The sequence below is a fragment of the Dunckerocampus dactyliophorus genome, chromosome 15 (genome assembly GCF_027744805.1).
Source record: "Dunckerocampus dactyliophorus isolate RoL2022-P2 chromosome 15, RoL_Ddac_1.1, whole genome shotgun sequence".
Classification (NCBI taxonomy): domain Eukaryota; kingdom Metazoa; phylum Chordata; class Actinopteri; order Syngnathiformes; family Syngnathidae; genus Dunckerocampus; species Dunckerocampus dactyliophorus.
In genome coordinates, this window is record NC_072833.1 from 23,461,645 (window position 1) to 23,486,316 (window position 24,672).

The following is a 24,672-nucleotide window of genomic DNA, read 5'->3' on the forward strand; positions in this document are numbered from 1 at the left end:
ATGATACGTTTATAGATGTGCCCCCGGGCTGCACTTTGGATACCCCTGATCCATACTATGTTGTAGTGTTAATGCATTAAGATTATGTATATGACCTTGTAGCTGCTGCAGTGGAAAAACTAATGATTTCTGTTTACATGATAAAACACACCAAGACCATGGTAAACACACCCAAAGACAAATGTTGCAGTCAGTGTGTCTATCTCTGCTCTAAATGCACACACAAGCTGTTGCATGTCCTTTCAGTGAACTTGTCTGAAGAGGATTTGTTAACTATTAAGCCTCAAAAGGGGTTAAAATCAATTCATGAACTTGATGCTGACCTCACAGGACTAGAAGAACCTGATGACCTCCAGTACATGTTGCAGCTCAAAGAAGGCAAGTAGACTAATGTTGGGTTGGGATGTCCATGAAAACACTTAAGTCAGGATGATACAGCCTGCAGGGAGTTGTGGCCAGCGCCGAGCACAAGAATCTCGCTGGATGCCCTTGTTGTTGCAGCGGCAACCTGCTGATATTTGGCACTGGGCAGATCCGGATCCTGGCCACGGTTTCTCTGGGGTTTGTGGATTTGAAATTTCTGGATGTGGTGTCTGATGCGAGGAGGGAGTGAATGTCTCTGCACTCCCTTCTCCTTACTTCCCACACTATTGTTTTCTTCTTCCCAAACCCAAGGCTTCCCACGAAGGCCAGAGCAGGATTTAATTTACTGTACAGTTCGATTTATTGGAAGTGAGAGTGCAAGGCGGCCGTTCTGAGGACTTGACACTGTTGATAGTGAAGATGATGAGTGTTGTGAAGCATTGATGAGCGTGCCTCTGATGAGCCATGTCGCCCGTGGAGATCAAAACCTTGGACCTCTATCAAAACCTCAACAGCCCCAAATCTCTCATCTCTTGGAGGATTTGAAAGGAAGAGGAGCATGTTCCAGCTCTGAGTGCAGCCATGCACATGGCGCTGGTCGACTGTCAGGTCCCAATGACCTGGCCTGGACATACTAGGCCTCATTGCTGGCTCCAGCTTTGACCAGCCGAGGGAACTTGATACTTAAATCATTCATAATAAGCTCATTTTCCCTGCTTAATAACAGATAAACGCCTTCCAAGAATGTTCTACAAGGAAATGGTCGGTTTTGGAATGAAATGGCGACCAGCATGTTAAAGACATCCATCCGTCTTCTATGACGCTTATCCTCACTAGGGTCGCGGGGGTATGTTGGAGCCTATCCCAGTTGACTTCGAGCAAGGGGGGAGTGGGGTACACCCTACACTGGTCGCCAGTCAATCACAGGGCACCTATAGACAAACAATCTTTTGACACTCATATTGGAATGTGGGAGGAAACTGGAGTACGGGAAGAACATTTAAACTCCACACAGAGATGCCCAACGGAGATTCAAACCCAGATTTCCATGTTAAAGACATGAAGTCAACACACAATACACCGACACAGACGAGGGATTGAAGCAACTCGCAACAAATTATTTTAGATTTGTGTAATTCCTGTTCAGTCTTTTGTCTTGATGTCCTCAGGAGGAGTTTAGCTTCTCCAAGGCGCCCTGCAGCGTCTTCAGGTCCTCTCGCATCCTGCATAGTACGTTTTGAATCTTGCTGGGCTGATCCAGAACGTTGATGCTGCAGGTGATAGGCTCGTAGAGCACTGCAAAGGGCCTCTTGATCGTTGCGGAGTACTTCCTGTGAAAGTGAACAAGGATAAAACGAACTGTGCGGACGATGTGTTGCCTTAAAACAAAATACCTCAGTTTAATCTTGGCCTCCTCAAAGCTTTCAGAGACAAAGTAAACTGGCTGGTAGGTTTGATCCTGATATGGCTGCACGGCAGTTTCCTCTGGGTTGAACGGTTTGTACTCTGGCTCGTTGGACAGAGCGTACTGGAAACAGACAGGAGATTGACAAGATAAGCGGAATGGGATGAAATCCTCAGTATATGACCACGGTGATCACTCACAACAAGCTCTCCATAAGATGAGAGGAGGCCGGCGCCGTAAGCTTTCACGGTTCCGTTCTGTTTGCAGAGTCCAAACTCCACAGTGAACCAGTATAACTAGAAATGAGAGGGGAACTGAGAAGGCCGTGTTGATGCAGATGTTGGCTTTAGCCACTAGATGTTGCTAAAGCCATGAGAGTTGCAGTGTGTCTAGTAGACACAACCTCTAGAAAAGTAAACTTTCTGTTGTTTGGGTATGGAAGACCTACCGTGGATAATTTCTCAATGTCTTCTTGTGATGCTCCGAGTGAGGCCAGTCCAATCTCCTGGAGGTGATCAGATGATTAGTGATGTTGTTCAAGCCAGACTTACGTACACTGTTTAAGTTTGATCTTTGTTTTTTAATTGTTGCATGAAGCAGCGTAGATTGGCCCTGCCCTTGCTCGAGCATATAAATGTGGGCAGGTGTGCTTTGTTTGCCCTCTGCTCATGCTGGTTCCCACCTCCGGGCTGCTCCAGGGCCACTAAGCTGCATGATGCTGAGCAACAGCCTGGGGGATTTTTTCCCGTTAATTTTTAGTTCTTGTTTGTCCTTGTCTGACCGACTGTCCTGTTTTCGGGTTTGTTTTGTTTAGGATTTTAGTTGTGTTTTTTCCTCATTTTGGGCTAGCGGTGAGGTGACCGGACGACGGGCCTAGGGTTGGCCTCTTCACCCCCACCGTCCTTTTGTTTGTTTGGACGCATCAGGACTTTTTCTTTGGGGCACAGGAGGGTTTTTCCCACGTCCTGTGTCCTCCTTAAATGTGTTACGTTATGTTCCCCTGGGTCGTAACTAGGGGTGTCATAAGAGCTCCCGTTCAGAAAAAAAATGTTTCGTGGGCACTAGGCCTGGGACGATAATAAATTTATGAATTAATCACACAATAAATGAAAATGGACTTGAAAATTTTGCCGGCCTAAATATAATGCCATGTGCATGTGTATCTGTTTTCCTCGTCTCCCGCCTCCAAACAGGCAGGACAAGGGTTCACTTTGTGCATTGGATAAATACAGATACAGTCTCTGTCTCATTGGGTGGAGGCGGGGTAGCTAGCATACACACACAGTGCAGAAGAGTGTAACATAGTAGAAATTAAATTAGTAGATTGCAATATACTGTCATATATTTTTTCATTTTACTTTTTTCTTAAAAGTAAAATCTTGTCTTGTCTCATAGACCCAATCTCATGCATCGTCTCATCTCGTGAACTGAGTGTCTTGTGACACCCCTAGGGACTATCCACATGGAAATGTTTTCAGGTCAAAACGGCAAAGTATTTTATTGTTTCAGCCTCTCATCCACATGGAAACAGTATTCTGGGTGCACTGAAATTGTATTTTTTGAAAACGGCTTCCAGAGTGGGAAAATCTCTGAAAACGCTGCCTTGTCGTTACACGTGGACAAGCAAAACACTACTTTCTGAGTGGCTATCCACACGGAAACGTTTTCAGGTCAAAATGTATTGTATGGAAAGTATTTTATTGTTTTTCAGGCTCTTGTTTTCAGCCTCTCATGACGTCACCAACCCACCGCCACCTCATCGCCATCACGTGACCTGAAGTGAGCTTTGACGACAAGCCAATATAATATCTGAATATTTCGGTGGACATGACTCACCCCTGTTGACATTCTCCTGATATTTTTTGCATTATATTCCATAATAATTCCCAGTAGTAATTCCACTTCTCGAAAGGCTAGATGAGCCTCGGTAAGCGGAAGACGATGTACTTATGCGCATGCGTTATTTCTTCTTCTATGGTTTGGTGTGTCACGTGGTTCCATGTGCGTGTCTGTTCACAGCGCCACACGTAGGTGTGCCTTGTGTATTACATCGTATTTTACTCAGTGATCCGTTCCCGTCTGGATGCAACTATTTACTAGCACATTGTGGACAACGATTTTTTTTAAACCTGACAAAAAAAATACCCAGGAGCGTTCCCGTGTTGACAGGGCCCTAGTCGTAACATTTATTGTAATTTATTGTAATTTATCATAACAGCCAGAACAAAGAAAAAGATGTGTAGCACTAGCAAATACCTGGGAAAACTGGGCAAACTCCTTGTCTGCCAGCATAGGAATATGTCCCAGCAGCTCGTGACAGCAGTCTCTGTGGAAGAAGATGGAAATTCTGTGAAAGGAGCAAACTCTGGAATCCTGTGTAGCAGACGGACACTGCGGGACTCACGGCTCAGGGGAATGCATGGGCGCTGATGAGTGGCGGATGTACTGCGTGCACTGAAACACTCGGAAGGCCAAACTGGCCAGGAAGTCTCTGGCGGACAGCAGGCCGGCTACCGGGCGCAGCTGGAAGCCTGTCTTCTCTGAGGAGGACAATGCTGTCATGCTCGTTCCAACAGAAACATCCATCAACCAACAACTCAGCACCTTTTTGGATGAATCTCACTTCAGGACCACAAAAGCAGGTACGACAAGCTTCTTTTGTTTCATATCAACAACTTAATTTGTATAGACAGCATCAAGGTTACAAGTTGTTTAAAACCTGAACAACATCCATCTCAAAATTATTTGTTATACTCTCTGGCCGTTCTTATGCAGTACTTGATGGAAGTGTTGGCTGAGGAATTTTTTACATTTCTCCAAACTGACATGGTAAGAGATAACACAAGACCCGAGTCCAACCTGTGATTTGATTGATTGGTGAATAATTGAAGAGGAATGCCCCCGTATAGACATACACTCCTGATCAACATTTTAAGACCAGTTGAAAAATTGCAAGAATTTACATTTTGCACTGTTGGAGCTTAAGGAGGTTCTACGTAGAGTTTCCAAATGCAAAACGGAGAAATGAGAGTGAGACAAAAATGTTTTGAGTAGGCAATTTATTGCAAACAAGAATTAAAGTGAAATAGGCTGTTTATCAGACGATCAAAAGTTTAAGAGCACAGCCTTTAAAAGGCAAACTCTTGGCAAAAATGTGTATTGAATGTGATTTAGTGTCAGGTATTTACACTGTCATGATTTCTTGATGGCAAAGGCAAAAAAGCTTTCTCTCTTTGAACACGGTGGGATTGTTGATCTGCATAAGCAAGGCCTCTCGCAGTGCGCCATTGCTGCTGAGGTTGGACGCAGTAAGACAGTCATTTGAAATTTCTTCCAACATCCCAAGGGTTATGGAACAAAAAACTCAAGTGGAAGACATAAAAAAAAATGTCACGGGCTCTGAGCCAGAGGATCCGATCAGCTATTCATCAAGACACGGGACAATCCTCGGCCCAAATGAAGCTTGTTACTAGTACCAAGTGCAGTCCAATACCCATCAGACAACATCTGCCAGATAAGGCTTTTAAGAAGAAAATACATCTTCAAAGGCCTCGTCTCCTTCAACGCCACAAAATTTCCCGTTTGGAATTTGCACGAGAGCACCAAACATGGGACATTGGAAAGTGGAAGAAAGTTTTATTCTCTGTTGAGAAAAAATGGAACCTTGGCCATCCTGATGACTACTTCCAAACGTTACTGGGATGACAAGGAGATCCCACCTCAGATGTTTTCCACATGGCACAGTGGAGGGGACACCATCATGATCCTTCAATAGAACAATGGAGCTTCAGGTTGTGCAGGGGCGTCAAACGACAGCTGGCTAAGTAGAGATGTTGCAGGGGGCATCCCTCATGACTGAAGGCCCTTGTCTGTGTGGTAATGACTGGCTTTTTCAACAGGACAAAAGCTGCACTTCTCAATGCTCACCTGACTTTTTCCAGAGGAATAAGCTCACTCTTTTGGACCATCCTGCGTGCTCCCATGATCTAACTCCAATTGAGAACATTTGGGGATGAATGGCAAGGGAAGTTTACAAAAATGGACATCAGTTCCAGACAGTGGATGCCCTTCGTGAAGCCATCTTCACCACCTGGAGCAACATTCCCACTAGCCTCCTGGAAACACTGGCATCAAGCATGCCCAAACCCATTCATTAGGTGATTAACAAGAATGGCACAGCTACTCATTACTGACTCCTTTCTTGAATATTTAACTTCTTTTGATTAGCTGATGAACAGCCTGTTTTACTTTGATGCCTGTTTGCAATAAATTGCTTACTCAAAACATTATTTGTGTCACTCCCATTGCTTCTTTTAGCATTTTGAAGCTCGACTTAGAACCTCCTTTACAAACATCAGTGCAAAATGTAAATTCTTGTATGTATTGCCATTTTGCAACTATATCAACACCATATCCAAATTCCATATTTGCTTTTCTAAGGGTAGAAAGCAGGAAGCAGTGTCACCTTTGAGGAAGGCAGAGACATCTCTGAGCTGAGGGATGCGCTCCTCTCCGTAGCCGCACTCTCGCTCCAGCTGCTGTAAACCGTCCAGGAACTGCCGGCAGGCCAGACTGGGGTAAACACTGCGCAACTTCTTGTACACCTCCCTCCTTAAAAAAAAACATGTTTCAAGAAATGCTTTTCATGACTTGTCAGCATCTATCACATGCCCCACGTCTCACCATGTAGCTGTTTCTTCTGCGGTATACTCCACCTCGGGCAGCGGGTCGCCTCTACATTAATAAGGACAAACAAATGTCATTCTGACATAATAATGTTCGTCGTTACATGAAGTTAATATTATGTATTATTTGAAATAGATTTTCTGTATCCATTAGTCAAAACAAATGTCAAAGGTAACTTCAGTGTCTCCTGCAAGACTACAATCTATATGTGGGTGGGTGCTTGTTGAAAACAGCACATGCTTTCCTGTTAGTTGCCAAAAGTGTCCAATAAGACCAGAAAAAGGCGCTAGATTCGTTGCTAGTAAATTTTTTGAAAAACAGAATCTAGAGGGGTGTGAATGCTTGCTAAATATAGCGACAAAGTCACAAAATTGGCAACACTAATCCCTCCTGCTCAGTCTTATTCTGGCTCCTCTCACAGACGCTCCCATTATAATGTAACAACCTGCTTGTATTGTAATGTTGATGCTCACAATTCCTGCGTTTGTCAATGCACCTCGCCATGGGTGAGGTGACACTAGTGTGGGAGCTTAAGAATACCGTGTTTGAACAGAGCACTGCTGTTGGGGTGTTAAGGTCGGCAATAAAGTTAAAAAAGAGCATCCGACTCTGTGTATCTGTGTTGGGACGCTATAATAACGTGTTTATGAGCGAGGCCAAAGAAGCAGTGACGAGCAGTCAGGCGAGGCAGAGCCTTTTTCCTGATGAAAGCTAAAAAAAACCTAATAATATTTGTATCTGTATAATTCCAATTATTTTCTTAAGTAAAAATGTCTGAATTTGAATATTTCCTGATCAAATACAGGACAGAAAGCTAAGATGAGCCGCAAGCGTTTCTTCTTGGCTTAGCGTGCAAACTCTGCCTACCATATGAGTGCACTCAGTGAGTGCACTGACTTGGATCATGGCTCACGCCAATATCATATTTCAGAAATACTTATTACGCACCATGACTTTCTACAGCCTGTGAAATGTCTTTATTGTGGGTGTGACGCCATTATTCCTGCTAATCAAAAAATAAAATACACAGAAATGTCATACGGGGGTGCTTGCCGTAATATCATCAGGTGTTTGTCACTGCCGTCCTTCCATAGAGAGAAAAACCCCGTGTGCATTTGTTTTTTGGGGTTTTTTTTGGACAGCTGGAGAGCAGCAAGTCAAATGCTAGATATTTATATTAAGGGTGTCCCGATACATGTTTTTCACTTTTTTACTGTACTTCTTTAAGCATGTGGGTTATAGTTTTATCCACAATGTAGTGGCGGCTGGGTGTAATGGTTTTGAGGTGCTCAATTAATTGTTTACACCAGGCATTACTCACTACCGGCAGGGGATGGTCATCTTTTCTGTTTTAACTAACTGACTTCCTGTTGTTCCGTGGGAGTTTCCCGTGTGTCGTGAGGTGAGTTTGGTCGTATTAAACTTCCCCGGTTCTTTGCCTTCACGGGAAACTTGTGCATGACAAGTTTTGCGCTCAGTTACAACCTCTTTTTCAGACTTTAACGAAAAATACACGTGGCCGATACGTTGGCACATGCTGGAATCGACTGTATCGGAGTGCCATTGTCAGAGATTTTAGATGCAGGCCAATATAATCAGATACTCATTTTATTGCTTATATCAGCCCGATATCTGATATCAATATCAGATGGGGACACCGCTAATTTATATGCTATTTTACATCTTGCTAGTTGTGTCATGTTTTCTTATGATGTCTACATAGTGCAGCAGTCAGGGTTGTACTATATTATTTATCACATACAGTATGTGCTTCATTTACTGCCATTTTGTAGTTACTATAGTTGATCGCGCCATGTGTGTTATTGTATCCCTGCCTACCAGTGAATGCCAAAAATCCATGGGTGATTGATACACCCATACAAAATTTTGACACACGGCAGGTGTCAGGTTTAGGCCCCACATATGCCTCACACGCATAATATACACATTTAGAGTATGAAATGCATAGCTACTCACTCACCACAAACAAATAATCATGTAAGATGATCCATGAACAGATGGAATCTGAGTTACAGTCATTCCTTGTTTATGGTGGTTAATTGGTTCCAGACCCGACCACGATAAGTGAATTTCCGCGAACTAGGATTCAGTATTAATAAAGAGAATATTTTGGTAGTTAGAGCACAGAAAACCTGACTTTGTGAATATGGGTTTTAACATTATTAGAGCCCTGTAGACATGAAATAACACCCCAATACAGTCAAACCTGTCTTAGCGGCCACCTTTATAGAACAGCCACTTGCCTATAGCGGTCACTGAAAAATCCCCCGCAGAAAATGTACGTGTTGTAGACCCTGTGTATAGCGGTCGCCTGTCTAACGCGGCCGGCGGCCACCCATTTTGTATCCCTTGGTCAATATCTGACCGCATATAGCGGCCAAAATGCCGACTCAAGCAGAAGCTTCATGCACGAAAAAGTTTTGTTTTTTAAGCAATGAAGCCGTTGTGTGTAGACTTTAATTACTGAGTCGTAGCTCAGTCACAATCATTCAAAAGATCCACACAAACTGTCAGTTGTTCCACATAAAAAAGCCGTCTTCTTTGGAGCTTGTTGCAGACAGTGACACCGTTTATTTCCTGGTGTGAGACAATGTGCACTGGTCAATACTGTAATGCCCCTTGTTGTGGGGAAGGAGAGACTCACGTCGCCGATACACTTTAATCGCTTTATTAACAGCGGTTTACTAACCTAGTAGTTCTTTACAACTTTTATCCGCAGTCCCACAGTGCCCTCTACTGGTCAACATGTAACAATATAATTATATGTATCTGCAAACACAACAAGCTTCTAATCACAGACATGTTAATATGTGCACGCACAAATTCAAAATGGCCACCAACCTGTTTATAACGGCCACCTGCCTATAGCGGCCACTTTTGCCGTTTCCCTTTAGTGGCCGCTATAGACAGGTTTGACTGTAGTCACTTTTACACTCCTGTTATTTGTTTATATCACATTGCATAGGCTACGGGATCACTGCAGGGACATAACAAACGTCCGCTGGTAGCATGACAAGCTACTGAGCTAACTAGTTAGCCTCTTCAATTTACTTATTCTAAACTTAAGCAAGTGTTTCAAACAGAGTGGGGAAGAAGGACAAAGAAGCCAGAAACTTACCACTTCCACACGGAATGAGAGGAGAACATTTATTTCCACTCAATCTCAGCCATGGCATGTCTGTCTCAGCTATGGCAAGTCTGCTTGGCTGTACTGGCTCAGTAGAAGTTTTTTTTCTTCCACTCTATCTCAGCCTTGGCATGTCGGCTCAGCTCTGCTGGCCCGGTAGTCTCCATGCAGTGTGAAAGGTACTGTAATCTAACGTCATGTCTCATAACATTACTGATGCCTAGTGACCAGAATACTACATATAACTTGTCTTTCAATATTTATTTTTACTAATATTAGGCCATAGTCAACCATGAAATAGCAGTCATGAATTAATTAATTGTTTTCTGAAAAACGGTGAGGGAGCGATATTTCTACCGCAGTATAGCGAGGGATGACTGTATATTTAAGTTTCACTTTTGTAGCACACAGCAACTATGCTGCGTTCAAGGACCACCAAACAGAGTGTGAAGCTGACACAACGCATGACAGAAAAACATTATCAGTGAAGCATAAAGACATAAACATGTCAAATCAATTTTGGGGGGTTTCTAGATGGATAGATGTATGCTGTACATTTTACCTGTGTTGTCACTTATTTATAAATTATTTATAGTGAACGAGATGAGATTTCTGCGGAAAAATGGCCCACTTTTGTTGAAAATGTTTTTGCCAATTTGCGGAATTTCTGATGGGAATTTATTGTGCAGTCAACAGTTTGAAGAAGTTGATTATAAACAGACACAATAAATGTTAAAAATTTTGTGGAAATATTCAAATATTAAGCGCAAGCAAATTGAAAAAAATCTTTGAAGAGGAAACAATCATTCTTCCACCTCAATTTAGTTTGTTCGCTCAACATAATTTTAGTAAATCTCGTCTTTTTTTTTTTTTGGCAAGCTAGTGTACAGTCACGGTTTGGTTATCACATATCTTGCTAAATCTTGTTTTTTTAAAGAAATTAATTAATGAATAAATGTTTATTATTAGTCAAAACATATTGTGGTATGTAACATTCTGGTCACTAGGCGGCAGTAATGACACAACACATTCAGACATTAGCTTACATGACATTACCTTAACACTGCATGAAATCATGAAGTCAGCCTTGGCATGTCCCACACGATAGAGTGAAAAAAAGGGTCTCTTCCCATTCCGTGTGGAAGTGGTACGTTTTTGGGTTCTTAAGTTTAGAAAAAATAAGTTCGAGGCAAACTGGTTAGCTCACTCGCTCACTAGCTAGCAGCCGTCTTGAATCCTGCAGCATAAGAGTTGCACAATGTGTTGTAAACAATGAATAACAGGAGTGTAAAGGTGACTTTAGGGGTGTTATTTCATGTCTACAGGGCTCTAATTATGTTAAAAATCGTATTTAGAAAGTTAGAAAAAGTTTTACTATGCTCTAACAATGAAAATATTCCATTTATTAACATTGAATCACCAGTTAACCGCTATAAATGAGGGATAACTTTATTATTTTTGCAAGTGTAGACTCACTGTTTGTATCTGAAGGCCAGCTCTGAAATGAAGGCGCGTCTCTTCCTGTATTCTGGGTCAGCATAGCCCTGCGACAAAAGTCATGTTGACATTGTCTTTTCTTTAAGGGACATTGCAACATTTTATCGGAAGCACATTCACTCACAGGATGGTCCTTGTCCATGTCTGGATCAAATTTGGTTATCAACAAGTTGCATCTGTCCAGCTCTTTTATCTGTCGAGGAAACCAGGGGACTGTGGCCCAGATAAAAAGAGCCAATTAGAGCTTTTGCAGCAGGCTTCTCGCATAATCACAATCATTACAACAAAAACATGCAAATTGGCGCCCGGCATACAACCATCGACCAAAACATACCTACCTTTTTCCTCCGGGATGGACCTGACGTTGTCAACCACTCTCTTCAGCGAGTTGATGAAGATGTCCAAGTCCGAGCTGTGGACTTCACACTTGACGAAGAACTCTAAGTCTGACGTGCTGTTCTTCGACTTCTTCCCTGGTCGACTTTCCACATGCAGAAGTTTGGCTTCAAATGTCTGCAAAGTTGCAAAATGGGAACACTTAAAAACATAATCATTAGTCTTGACATTTACAGGGATGCTCTTCTAACACAGGGGCGTCAAACTGGTTTTCACCACGGGCCACATCGCACTTGAGGTTGGCGCTTGTAAATGTGAAAACATGTAAATGATAACCACGCATTTGAGGAGTTACTTACCGTAATTTCCAGTGTATAAGACACTAAATTTAGAGAGAAAAACAGATTTGTACATATATAAGCCACTCCAGACTTTAAACGGCATCATAAAATGGCATATTGCGGCACGCACGAGTTTGCGAGGACCAGGTACCTCTTTATTTGACAGGACTCACAACAGTCTTATCAACCCATCGTAAATCGCAGGAGGTCATTACTCAATATAACAGTTTGACTCACGGTGTCATCTTAGATAGAAGACTAAAATCATCACACAGCAACTTAACACGCAAAAAGTAGCTCAGAAATATACAAGACAAGTACCAGTACAAGTTTAGATTAAAAAAACAATTTTAACGGCTTCCCACCATGCATTGCATCCCAGCAAAGCCGTTCATTCAGCTGCAATGATTAATTCGGCTGTGGTTCCCTCTGTGTCCACCAGAGAGATCATCCCTTTGCAGCTGAATGAAGGGAAGCAATGCATGATGGACTATGTATTTTTTTTATTGTAAACTCGAGCAGCACAGTATTTAAACACTTAGTAGTAGTTCTGAAGTAAAGGAGATGGCACGAGATTTGAACATGGCCGCTGCATAAGCAGGGTTAAAAGTTTAAGAAAAAAGTAGCGGCTTACACATTATTATCCAGGCTTTCACAGGATGAATCTGGTCCCTGGGCCTTGAGTGTTATACCTGTGTTCTAATGCAGTGGTCCCCAATCCCCGGGCCGTGGCCCGGTACCGGGCTGTGAGTCATTTGGTACCGGGCCGCACAGAAAGAAAATGTTGTGCTTTTAATTTGATGTTATTCATGTCTTAGTCTTACACAAAATCCATAATAAATAACATTAATTAGATCGCTATAATGTAGGAACTCCCCCGCGGCCCACGGGAGATTTATGGGTCCGGTCCGTGGGTCAAAAAAGGTTGGGGACCACTGATCGAATGGATGCCGTCTGGTGCAGCTGCACCAAAGTACATTAGTAATCCTCACTCCCTGACGCCTTAAAAGTCGCGCTGGACATCGAGTTGACAGCTCGGGCTTCTAGCTTGATGCCAGTGCTCTTGACTGTCATTCGGTTGACCGTGGTTTGAGCACCGGGCATGTGCAGGGGCGGACCAGACGGATCACAATCTGGCATAGAAAAATGTACTTAACTTCATACTCAGGATAGTATACCAAGTTTAAATTAAACACACATTTATTGTCAAACAATAAATTAATATTTTGACTCCGTCAATGAGCTGTATAAAGTAAAAATGAGCAATTATGATAACATAAATGAATTATCTTCACAAAGGCAGAACTTTAAATACAGCTCTTCCCACCCTCATTACCTCAAATATTTTTCCCGTTTTGAAGAATCCAGAATTCTTCTCGTTGCTGAGGGCAAACAGCACATTGAGGGTCACTCTGCCCTCCTTTTCCTCAAACACGTTTCCATCCACAACCCGGGAGGGCCCTGGGAGGCCCGCCGAGACGCTGCTGCGCTCCCGCCGGGCATCCTCGATCAGACTCTGCCTCCTGCCGCTGAAGGGCGCCGCCTGGCCCGCACTGCTGTCCGTCTTCATTAGCGTGCGTGTGTGTGTGTGTGTGTGCACCATAAGCTGGTGGCGTGCAGCTTTAAATACCGTTTCATCTGAGGGCTCTATGGAGATGAGGATGCCCTTTTTTGGGCGCCTTCTGCGTCACCGTGCCGTAACCAAAAGCTAATAGTAAGTCATTGAGCAGCCGAGCACAAAAATAAATAAATAAATAAATGTTACCTAACGTCGCCGTGTGAGGGCCATTCAACTGAAAGAGGTTACATAAACGTTACTAAATATGATACGAATGAAGAGAAAAACATATAAAATAGACTTGATCAGTTTATGATTTTAAATCTTGGATTTACGCTTCTTAATCACTACAATTTCTCTTGTTATTATTATTGTCATTTATTATTATTATTATGTATGTATAAACATTTTTCAGACCAAATAGAAAAAATACAAACGATACTGCATTATTTATAATTTGCTTGTTATAATTTTATAATTTATTATTTCAAGTAAAGACACTTGTAGACCAAATAGAACAAATTCAAATGACATTGCATTATTTATAATTTGCTTGTTAGAATTGTATCATTTATTATTGTGAGTAGAAAAAAGACAACTATAGACCAAGTAGACAAAATACAAATAACACTGCAATATTAAGAATTACCTTGTTATCATTTATTATCGCAAGTTAAAAAAGGAGACACATATAGGTCAAATAGAAAAAAATTCAAATGACACTGCATTATTTATCATTTTCTTCTTCTTCTTCTCCTTATTATTATTATTAGTAGTAGTATTATTATTAATATTAATATATAAGGCAGTGTCATTTGTACTTTGAATTTGGATTTGTCTTTTTTGTACTCACAATAATAAATAATAATAATAGGCTATTGTTAATTATAATAAATGATAATAATGTTAGCATTTATTATTTATTATTAAGACAAATTTAGACCAAATTAAAAAATGACACTGCATTATTTATATTTTGCTTTTATTATTTTTATTTATTATTATTGCAAGTAAAAAACAAGAAATGACAAATTTAGACCAAAGAGAAAAACTTCAAATGACACTGCATTATTTATAATTTGCTTGTTATTACCTTTTATTATTGTTATTATTGTTGTGTGAAATTGAAAAAAAAAAAAATACAAATTACTTTGTATTATTTGCATTATTGCATTATTTTCTTTATTTGTGCCATTCAAATATTTCATGCACAAAATAATGCCAATGCCAATTTTGCCAAGTGACAAGGACTAGTATCCTCGTATCACGTGTTATACAAAAAACTGATGTGCAAGTATACTAAGCTTCAGGCTGCCATGGATGGCAAAGTCAGTCATTTTTCTGCAGGGCTTTGCACAATTTCCCAATTTCCCCTGCAGGGATAAGAAGAAACAAAGTGCCTGAGGAAGCTGCACTTCAAAATAAAGGAGGACGAAGGCAGCCTGCTGTTGAAGCGCACCCAAAACAGCCGGGGAATGCCGGCGGCAAACTTTCTGTATCAGCCAAAACATTCAATGAGAGTCACAGAGTTTGGAGGCCAACTTCCTACCATACCTGACTTTTTCTTTAGCATCGTCAAAGCTCTCGGCTAGTACACTGTGATCGGGTACTTTTGGAGGCTGGTCTTAAGCGGGTCAAAGTGCAGCAGATTAGGCTTGTCGGTCAGTCATCACTGTAAGATGAGAAATGGTACATTCAACACTCAATGAGCCTCACTTGTTTCTGTCATAAACAGGAAGTGCAGTGTGATTCCGGGCCACTGCTTTCCCTTCGTGGACTCGGCCGAGCAAACATCCTCTGCTGATGTAACGTGTGACCTCCATAGAGGCTCTTTCTGCCCACAGTGAACCACTGAACCACTTCGCCCACTCGCAGCAGGCCCAGTGACACATTAAACCCAAATGAACCACTAACCCACTGCCCGGCCCAGCCCCGCCCCCACCCCAGTGTCGTTACAAGCTGAGGAACTTACCAAATGAGGACAACAAGCCTGCTCCAAAAGCTCTGGTCTCAGATCCCTGCTTGCACAGACCACAGTCCGTGGTGAACCAGTTGACCTGCACGAACCAGGCCAGTCAACACCTCGAAGCTGTGATCCCGACTCTTCAGTTGGACCAAGAAGTCTACATGTACTCGTCGGGGGCACCAAGGGAAGCCAGACCAATCTCCTGTTTTGAAAAAAAAAAGTTATTGACATTTTTACTGATACTGAAGGTGTCCAAAGTTGTTTGATGGGTTCTAGTCCAACATCTTTGGTTTCTCACCTGTGAGAACTGGGCAAAACCTGGATCAGCAGAAAGGGTCGACAAGCAGATATCTCTAAAACAGAATCAAACTTAGTCCGAAAATCAGACTTGACACTCCACACTCACGAAAAGTGAGACCGGCGAGGAAATCCTCGGAGGAGAGCAGGCTGGCCACTGATCGACATCGGAAAACGGTGCAGACTGTGGGAGATCGGTTTGTCAAAACCAACGACAGATTAGGGGCGATAGGGTCTTGTTGAAAATCAACAGGAAGCAGCACATGTCCTCCAGCTGCGGAATGTTGTCCCGCCTGCAGACATGCGTGAGCCGATTACAGGGTCTTCAGCTCCTCGAACGCGGTGCCACAGGTGGCCCTTTCCTCCTCCATACACTCCACCCGTGGGATGGGCTGGCCACTGGGACAAAGACACGCAGTCTTTTAAGGACAACACAATTGTGAACCATAAAGTTTCTAAATTAGGAAACGTGCAAAACTGCTTTCAAAGGGTTTTTAGCTGAGTTATGTGGGGCACCCTTCATCCAAAGTGGGCTAAATAGTCTAACCACTTTTCAACTTTTATTCCACATCCCAACCAATTTTGGCTTGAATTCTGCTTCCCAAATTTGAAAGTGCACATGATGAAGAGTAGTTATTGTCTATAGTTGTAGGCGATATCAGTAAACTCCTTCCTGGGGGCCCGGTACATGGGGTCTGTGAAGCCCTTGACGCTCAAAAGGAGGACGCTGTGTTAGATCTCACATCGTCCCAATGGCCTTTGACAGCATTACGCACTTCGTCTCCAATGGAAGCATGCAAATACATATTCAAATGAAGGCTTTGTAGCGCTTTACAATGAATACATCTCGCTTTAATGGCGGTGGCAAAAGGGAGCAATTATCTATAATTATAGGGGCCCAATTAAAGCAATGACATCAATTTGTGTGTTTCCATGAGAATAGGCGGTGAGAGTGCGGCCTATCATCTCGACGAGGCCTCCTCTTTCATAGTGGCTGTGGGCGGATACACACATAAACACACACACGCACACACACACACACACAAGGCAGATAAGTCAGAACTTTTAGGGTGCTCAGCATCCAGCTCCGAGTCGTAACTCTGTAACTCTGCTCGGTGAAGCTGTCCAAGTCCTGGATGTTATTGTGGTCCAAAGCCTGAGGCTCTGCACAGATAAGGGGTCTACTCTACAAACAGGCCTGCTTTAGAACAGACCTTAAATATAAGCTTGTTCACTTGACCCTGACTGGCGGGCCATGACTGGGCCTGTCAGTCCCGGACCGCCATGACCTTGGTGTGTTCTTGGGTGTTGGTGTGTTAGTCCAGGATGGGGACACAGGGCGCCACTGTTCCTGCTAGGCTTGTTGGTCCTGAGTGCTTAAACTAATGTCATTCTGTAAACAACTTATAAAGGGGTCGACGTTCGAGTGGCAAGCCACCCGTCCAGTCAGAAACGCTGGCTGTCAGTTACCGAGTCTGAGTGGTTGATGAAGCACCACGACAGCTGATAAATGGAACAGTTGTCGTTTGCTGGATAGGAATGATTTGGAAGCCCTTGGACAAGCTAGTTCCTGTCCATCTTGTTTTGCAATCCTTGTGTTTGCCTCTGAGCTGCTGTAGGACTTTCATTCAGATTCATGCAAGACATCAGGGCACCAAGTGTCGTGTCCCCATCGGCAAATTAGCTGACCTTAGTTATATTAGTTACATATACTGTATATAGCTGAGTCACAGGCGCAGCAGTCTCAGTAGGGAAGCCCAGACTTCCTGGTCTCTGGGTACCTCCTCCAACTCCACCAGGTGGACACCAAGGTGTTCCCAGGCCAGCTATAGAGACATAATCCCTCCTATGTGTCCTAGGTCTGCTCCGGGTCCTCCTCCTGGCTGGGCATGCCCGGAGCACCTCACCAGGGAGGTGTCCAGGAGGCATCCGAACTACTAGATGCCCAAGCCACCTCAACTGGCTCCTCTTGATGTGAAGGAGGAGTGGCTCTCCTCTCAGCTCTCCTCTAAGATGGCCAAGTTCCTCACCCTATTGCGGGTGGGAACATAGATCCACCGGTAAATTGAGAGCTTTACATTCGGGCTCAGCGCTCTCTCTTCACCATTACGGTCCGGTACAGTGACCGCATTACTGCAGATACTGCGGCGACCTCACGCTCCAACCTTCCCTCACTCATGAGCAAGACCCTGAGGTAGCACAACATGTAAGTTTTTGGTGGGACCCACACAGTGTTGGATCAGTAAATAATCACGGCCACATGAAAACCACAGACCACACATACGTGACGCTGTCAACGGATGTAACAAAACTACAGAAGAAGAAAGAACGCATTCGCACAAGGCCCGTCGTCTTCCTCTTACCCGGCTTGTCTGAACCAATGACGAAGTGGAGTTACTTCTGCGAGTCACTTTGGAGTATAAGACAAAAAATATACCAGGAGAATGTTGACTGGGCGTCATGCCACTCGAAATATTCAGATGCTAGGTTTTAGCAGCAGTACACATCTGTTCACTTCTGGTCACGTGACAGCGAGGGGTTGGCGATGGATCTGTGACGTCATCGTTTCTGGAAAAACAGCGGTTCGGCCGTCTACAAAAACGACAAGCCAGCTTTTTCAGATTTCCCACTCTGGAACCCGTTTTGAAAAAATACCGTTTCACGGCAACCAGAACGCAGTTTCCGTGTGGATGAGGGGCTGAACGCATAAAATACTTCGCTGTTTTGACCTGAAAACGTTTCCGTGTGGATAGCCCCTCAGAAAGTAGTGTTTTGCTCGTCCACATGGCAACGACAAGGTGCCGTTGTCAGATTTTCCCCACTCTGGAAGCCGTTTTTAAAAAAAATATCGTTTCTGGGCACCCACAACACCTTTGCCAAGTGGAGAGTGGATGTCAGGCTAAAACGCTAAAATACTTTCCACTGGGAGTGCACCGATTACAATTTTTGGGCTGATCGCCGATCTTTAAAAAGCCTGACCTGCTGATTACAGTTTTTCACCGATACCATTTCTTTTTTCTTTTTTTTTTTTAATAAATAACTGTCAGCAAACACCTTCAAAGTTCCAATCTTATCTTATTTTGTTAAAAAACATTAAACAATACTCGTGAAACAATGTAAATTTGTTTTAACTGCACATAATGTACTTCTCTCAAATATTCATGAAAAGTTTAGATAATTGCTGTTCAAACTACTAAATGATATCACTTCCTTGAGTCTTTTATTTTTCACATTTAAAAAACAACTAAACTTGCACAACAAGTTACACTGCAGACCTGCAGAGCCTCCTACCAAAAATAAAGTGCAATCTCTCTCCATAGTCCAATGCCATGAACGCCATCATTTTCCTTGCAGTATCTTTGCTCTTTCCACTGCCTGTCTCGGTCCTCCCGATAGCTTTAGCTTGATTGTTAGCTGTCAGTCTGGGACAGTAGTTGACTTTCAGACCTTTGCGGAGGTAGATAAGGTGGATAAGGTTGGTTTTATATGAAAGGATCGGCCGATCGGTGATCCCCTGACATGAAAGAAATCGGCCGATCGATTGGAGCATGCCTAGTTTCCACCTAAAAATGTTCCCATGTGGACAGCTCTTAGTTGAAACTTGGGAGTGAATACCCAGCCTCAACCAGACTCTACCTCCAGCGGCCCCCAGGTATGTGGCGTTTGAGACCCCCGTCTTAAATGGTCATATTTAACAGCTACACCGGAATCTAGCATATAACATGATAAGTCCCAGTGATGAATGAGTTGTATTTGAGTGTCTCCCAACATCTTATTCCATCACAGACTAATGCAAATGTTGTTGGCCCACTGATCACGCTGAGGATTCACAGTTTTGTGCCCGCTCGTCGCACATTCACCGTCTTTCCGTTTGTTGCGTGACAGCTCGTGCACATGCCTGCTGATTTGCATTCGCAGGCCGTCGATGACCTCATCCCAGGCATGGGAGCAGGTTGGAGTCCACGCTGATGTAGAACCCGTGCTGCTCCTTGCTGATGTTCGAGGGGCGTGACTCAATGTGCATCTAGTTGATGCCCCGCTCCTGCAGACACAAAATGGGACATGCTCCATATGGATGAGAGTGCATGAAGCAGTGAGTATGTTGTATTCTCTTCTTTAACAGTTAGAGGGCGCCATGTTGCCTGAGTCTGTTATCAATATAATATTACAATATCAACCTGATGCTTAAAAAATGATAAAATACCATGTAAAATACTATTCTGTATTTATCAACATGTCCATTCTGAAAAACAGAGGTCCTGGGTAACAGAAGGTCTTCCAGGACAAAAAAAGCAATTTTCCTGCCAAACAATGGCCACATCAATGATAGCGTTCACATGGAAAAGGCATTTTTTTTATAATAAAACCAGCATATATGTTTTATTAGTGTCATCCTGATGGACACGTGACCAACTTTCTCTAAGGCCTTTAATACACATATATATGTATATATATATATATATATATATATATATATATATATATATATATATATATATATATATATACTATATGTATATGTATGGATATATATATACATTAAAAGCCTCAGAGAAAGTTGTTATTATTGCAAACATCACCAACAATTATGTCCAAGTAGATGAATACCTTTCTTAATTTTTTTTTTACACTTTGCAAAATTTTATGATGTAGATTTTAAGCCCGGATGTTACGCAGGAAGGACATTTTGGAACTTTGAGCACCATTGCTCCTTAAATTAATCATATAGGTAAGTAAAGAGGTTTGATTTGAGTGATATAATGTAGTGTTTTAAAATCTTCATTTATTTTTTGTTACATAATAAATGCTTCGGACACTGAAATTGAGACATCTCGTCTTTGACCCACACATAGGCTGCGTTGGCTTATGGCCTCCTCACAGTGAGGAGATCCGGGTACATATGGTCGTTGGAACATCTCTATGTGGGGCTTGCACGCTCTCCCCGTGCGTACACCCGCCCCTAAGCACTCCACGTGCTCTCCCCGCCAACTTACCTCAGCCTGTTCCGCTACACACGTACCACAAATCACCACGTTCAATGAGCAACACCCCCATCTCGTGGCTACACGACAGACTGCCTCATAATGTGACCATGACGACGTATGACGTACACGACCCGCCAGATGGCGCTGCTTCGCGTTTGTAACAAGGTTGTTGTGGTTATTGTGATTCGTCTTGTGTAAACAATGGTTGAAGTCATGGCACATTTCTGAACACCGACCCGGTGAAAGGAAGAGAGCATGGTGCGTTCACTGACGCCGAACATCGTGGGACAGTACAACGCCCCAAAATATTAAGAGAAAAAAGGTGAAATCTAAAGAGAAAATGTTGTAATTTTACGAGAATAACATTGAAAGTTTATGAGGAAAAACAATGTCATTTTAGGACCATAAAATTTAAATATTAAAGAAAAAAAAAGTCATAATATATGAGAAACTTTTTAAAGTTGCAATATGAGAAACAAACAAAACAACAAAGAAAGTTGTGATTTTTGGAAAATTGTGTTGTGGGAAAACATGTGGAAAAATGTTTTGAGAATAAAGTCCAAATATTATGAGAATAAAGTCATAAATACAAGAGGATTTACTGAAGAAAGTTGAAATAGTTGGAAAAAGTGTATGATGAAAAATGAAAAACAATGGGGGAAAAAGAGCTGTAATTTAATGAGAATAAAGTCAAAATATGAAAGAGAAAAAAGTCGTATTTTACACACACATATATATATATATATATATATATATATATATGTGTGTGTGTATATATATATATATATATATATATATGTATACTGTATATATGTGTATATATATGTATATATATATATATATGTGTATATATATATATATACACACACACACACATATATATATATGTATATATGTATATGTGCGTGTGTGTGTGTGTGTGTGTGTGTGTGTGTGTGTACATACATTGTACTGATGTTCACTTACATTGTTTTTCTTATTTCGGTCATATTTGGACTTGGTTTAATTGAACACAACATACGTCTAAATGTTATCATGCCACATAGCAATTTCAATTTCAACACAATTTTCTTGACATTTGTTTTTTTGACACTGCGCTGCTGTACATTTTCGCTCGGTGCATAATCTCATGCTACATGTGCTCATACTGTACGTCCATTTGGCTCACTAATAAGCCTCATATTTCATTCATTTCCTTATTGAGTTCTGTCAGTTTTTCATCATTATTGTGTTTACGTGTAACATTAGTTGCATTGTACTGATTATTTCCATGTTGCTGCAGACCAGAACAGAAGACAAACCTGTCATAATATATAATATACTTAAAAATATATGAAAGATGTTTTTGTGTGGTTTGTTTTTAATTGTGCAGGATTATGGGGTACATGACTGCCAGTCAGATGTCCGAAGGTGTACGTGACTAAACAGTTTGGGAAGCACTGCTCTAGATGAATCCATCTTTGCACTCTGATTATGGCTGTTAGCATTCGAATGTCATGGTATTTTATGTTTTGTTTTAAATGGTTTATTGTATTTGTATTTATTCATGTATATTAAACGTGACCGGATATGACCGGGTAACGTCTGCGGCGCATCTTCGCATGCGCTACAGTTTTTACGTAGCTCAGTCTTGGTGAATAATAAATAACCCGCAGTATATTAGACAGAAGTATTGTTACTGTCCATTTATGTTCATACATTTCAAAAAATAGCCACCGCAGCACGTAACGTCATCAAACACCGTTTGTTTGGAAGAAGATGCATGCAGTGAGCTCGGTAATTATTCTATTTCACTACTTTGGTGAACATGTAGCAACATGTCAGAGCCAACAATGTATAAACAAACACCCATCATAACAACTACAGTAAAAATCACGAACACTAAATTGAAACAAACAACCCACCTTTGGAAATGATAACTAAAGAGAATTTCAAAATAAAACAAAACATGGTAATATACAACTAGGGCTCATTAAACAATAATACAAATAAAAACAGTAATAATAATAATGGGCAGTTATTTCTTCTTTGTAAGAAGTAGCTACAACTAGTGGTGGGACCATGATTGCTTGGGCTGAAAGTGAACAAGGGGAGGTGCATTCCATTTATAACGTCCATTCCTCCCACATCCACTTTCCCAACTGGCCTACGCATGATGTCGGCAATGATGTCATTCAAAGTGCCTAGGGCAGGGGTCGGCAAACTTTACTGTCACAAGAGCCATTTTGCCCTCTCTTATACTCCAGGAAATAGTCTGAGCCACAGAAGTTGTAGTCTTAATTTAGTCAATAGAATACAACACACAGAAGTGCAGTTTGCTGAGTCTTTTCAAGTCGTTCCCGCGTTAATTTGTGTAAAATTTAAATTAAACATAACCCACTTTAATAGAATATAAAAATATATAGTTGCAGCTTGCAGTTTTAAAAAAGTAAACATAAATTGAGGAACGTTTCTTGACGGGCCTGGATTAAATGTTTTTTTCTGACGCTTGATGCTGATCTTCGCTAAGTCGAAGCAATAAGATATGACTTTGGTCTTCAAACAGGACTGTAGGCTCTCATTTGTGACCGATGTTGATTTTTTGGATGTATTCATGGTTAGCTTACCACTGGGATTGCACGCTCAAGAAGCCGCCTGCAGGTAAAGGCAAGGTGTCGAGCTGTGCTGCTGCTCTGCTGCCCTCTGTCTGTTATTTGTTGCAGCACACCTGTCGACTCGTGGGAGGAGCTCATGCACACCTGCAGACAATTACTGCATCTCTGGGACGACTTACACCCTGCTCTGTCACCAACCTGTTGCCAGATTGTCTCCCCGTGCACGCCTGATTCCTGCTCTCTCCCTTTTTTGGTTTGTACTTTGTATTTTTGGAGTCTGCTTGGTTTTCAGCAGCTATGTCGGTTCTTATTTTTTGTCCTGCTAGTGTTTTCAGCAGTGTTTTCTGTTTGCCTCGTGTCTTTTCTCCTGCTATTTCTGTGTATGCAGTGTTATTAGTTATTCTTTTGTTTATTATTTTTCCCGCGGCTGGGCCCGGAGTGTCTGTTGTACTTTTTCTCTGTTGGCATTTTTGTTCTTGTTATCGTTTTCTATATGTGCCCTGCCATTGGCTGGCCACCAGTCCAGGGTGTACCCCGCCTGTCGCCCGAAGTCAGCTGGGATAGGCTCCAGCATACCTGCGAACCTAGTGAGGATATGCGGCATAGAAGATGGACGGATGTTCTGATAAGTACCCAAATCAAATCATACAAGGTCCACGTAGTGAACAAAAAAGGATGCGACTTTGCCACTTTGATATTTTGTAAAGCAACACATGCGGATATGCTAACAAGGTAGATATTTCAAGAAAACAACTGCATATCAGCTTTGTCATATACTTCAAAATGCCTGTTACATACTTTATGCATGTCACATTTCCAGCAGCTGTGCAAAAATGTCAATACACTTTAAAATAAATAAAGCAAGATAGAAGAGAAAAGGAAAAATGAGAATAAATACGTACAGAACAGATTGGTAGTGCAATAATAGGCCTACATAATACGGTAATACGATCTTGGCTCTTTTTTCCTGATTTTTGCTGTTTTTGTAATTTTCAATTCAATTTTCTTCTTAAATAAATCTTTGTGCATTTTTTTTTCATAATACTAAAACTTTATTCAACACTTCTGGAATTTTGCCCATCATCCACAATCCTTATGTGAGACATGAGCACATATGTCTTTATCTTTTGTGTGCGTTCTAAAGATATAAAAACAGCTAAAACAGCTACTGCACTACAAAAACCGCCATTAAACACCTCCAAAAACCTCCAACAGAGTTTTGCGGCTTTACATCCATGCTGTAACCAAGTGGTAACAGGTTCATTCATGATGCCATACAATACTTGCAGTATTTTGGTCATTTTAAGCATTACCGTGACTTCCTTCCTGGGTGCATTGATTTTGCAACACAGAACTGAACGCCTGCACCTAGCGTTAAGTTTCCCCCAAAAAATAAAAAAAAAGCTCCGATATGTAGTGTTACTAGGGGTGTAATGCTTCATTCTCATAATGATTCGATTCGTATCACGATTCATGGTTGCCGATATGATTCAAAG

General features: G+C 41.9%; 2 protein-coding genes across 2 annotated transcripts; both read right to left on the reverse strand.

Moving 5' to 3' along the window:
* Positions 1-1,100: 1,100 nt before the first annotated feature.
* th2 (tyrosine hydroxylase 2) lies at positions 1,101-13,355 on the reverse strand. Its single transcript, XM_054753473.1, has 12 exons — positions 13,113-13,355; positions 11,438-11,612; positions 11,224-11,312; positions 11,079-11,146; positions 6,452-6,502; positions 6,234-6,379; positions 4,173-4,308; positions 4,025-4,094; positions 2,217-2,273; positions 1,969-2,064; positions 1,758-1,891; positions 1,101-1,694 (listed from the first exon to the last, which is right to left on the reverse strand). The coding sequence occupies exons 1-12, from the start codon at positions 13,344-13,346 to the stop codon at positions 1,529-1,531; spliced, it is 1,422 nt and encodes a 473-aa protein (XP_054609448.1). The 5' UTR covers positions 13,347-13,355; the 3' UTR covers positions 1,101-1,528.
* Positions 13,356-14,667: 1,312 nt separating this feature from the next.
* Positions 14,668-20,652, reverse strand: LOC129195050 (phenylalanine-4-hydroxylase-like). The gene is given in 10 exon segments (XM_054800758.1): positions 14,668-14,827; positions 14,889-14,925; positions 14,928-15,012; positions 15,302-15,416; positions 15,462-15,502; positions 15,599-15,653; positions 15,703-15,996; positions 16,235-16,309; positions 19,496-19,639; positions 20,618-20,652. Coding segments are annotated over 10 exon segments (1,041 nt in total).
* Between the last annotated feature and the right edge of the window lie 4,020 nt (positions 20,653-24,672).

Excerpts from the sequence above, each read along its gene's own strand:
- th2 (XM_054753473.1), bottom strand. The coding sequence starts at position 13,346 with ATGAAGACGGACAGCAGTGCGGGCCAGGCGGCGCCCTTCAGCGGCAGG. Across the intron at positions 11,147-11,223 it reads ACATGGACAAGGACCATCCT|GGCTATGCTGACCCAGAATA; the intron begins GTGAGTGAATGT and ends CTTTTGTCGCAG. Across the intron at positions 2,065-2,216 it reads ACATTGAGAAATTATCCACG|TTATACTGGTTCACTGTGGA; the intron begins GTAGGTCTTCCA and ends TCTCATTTCTAG.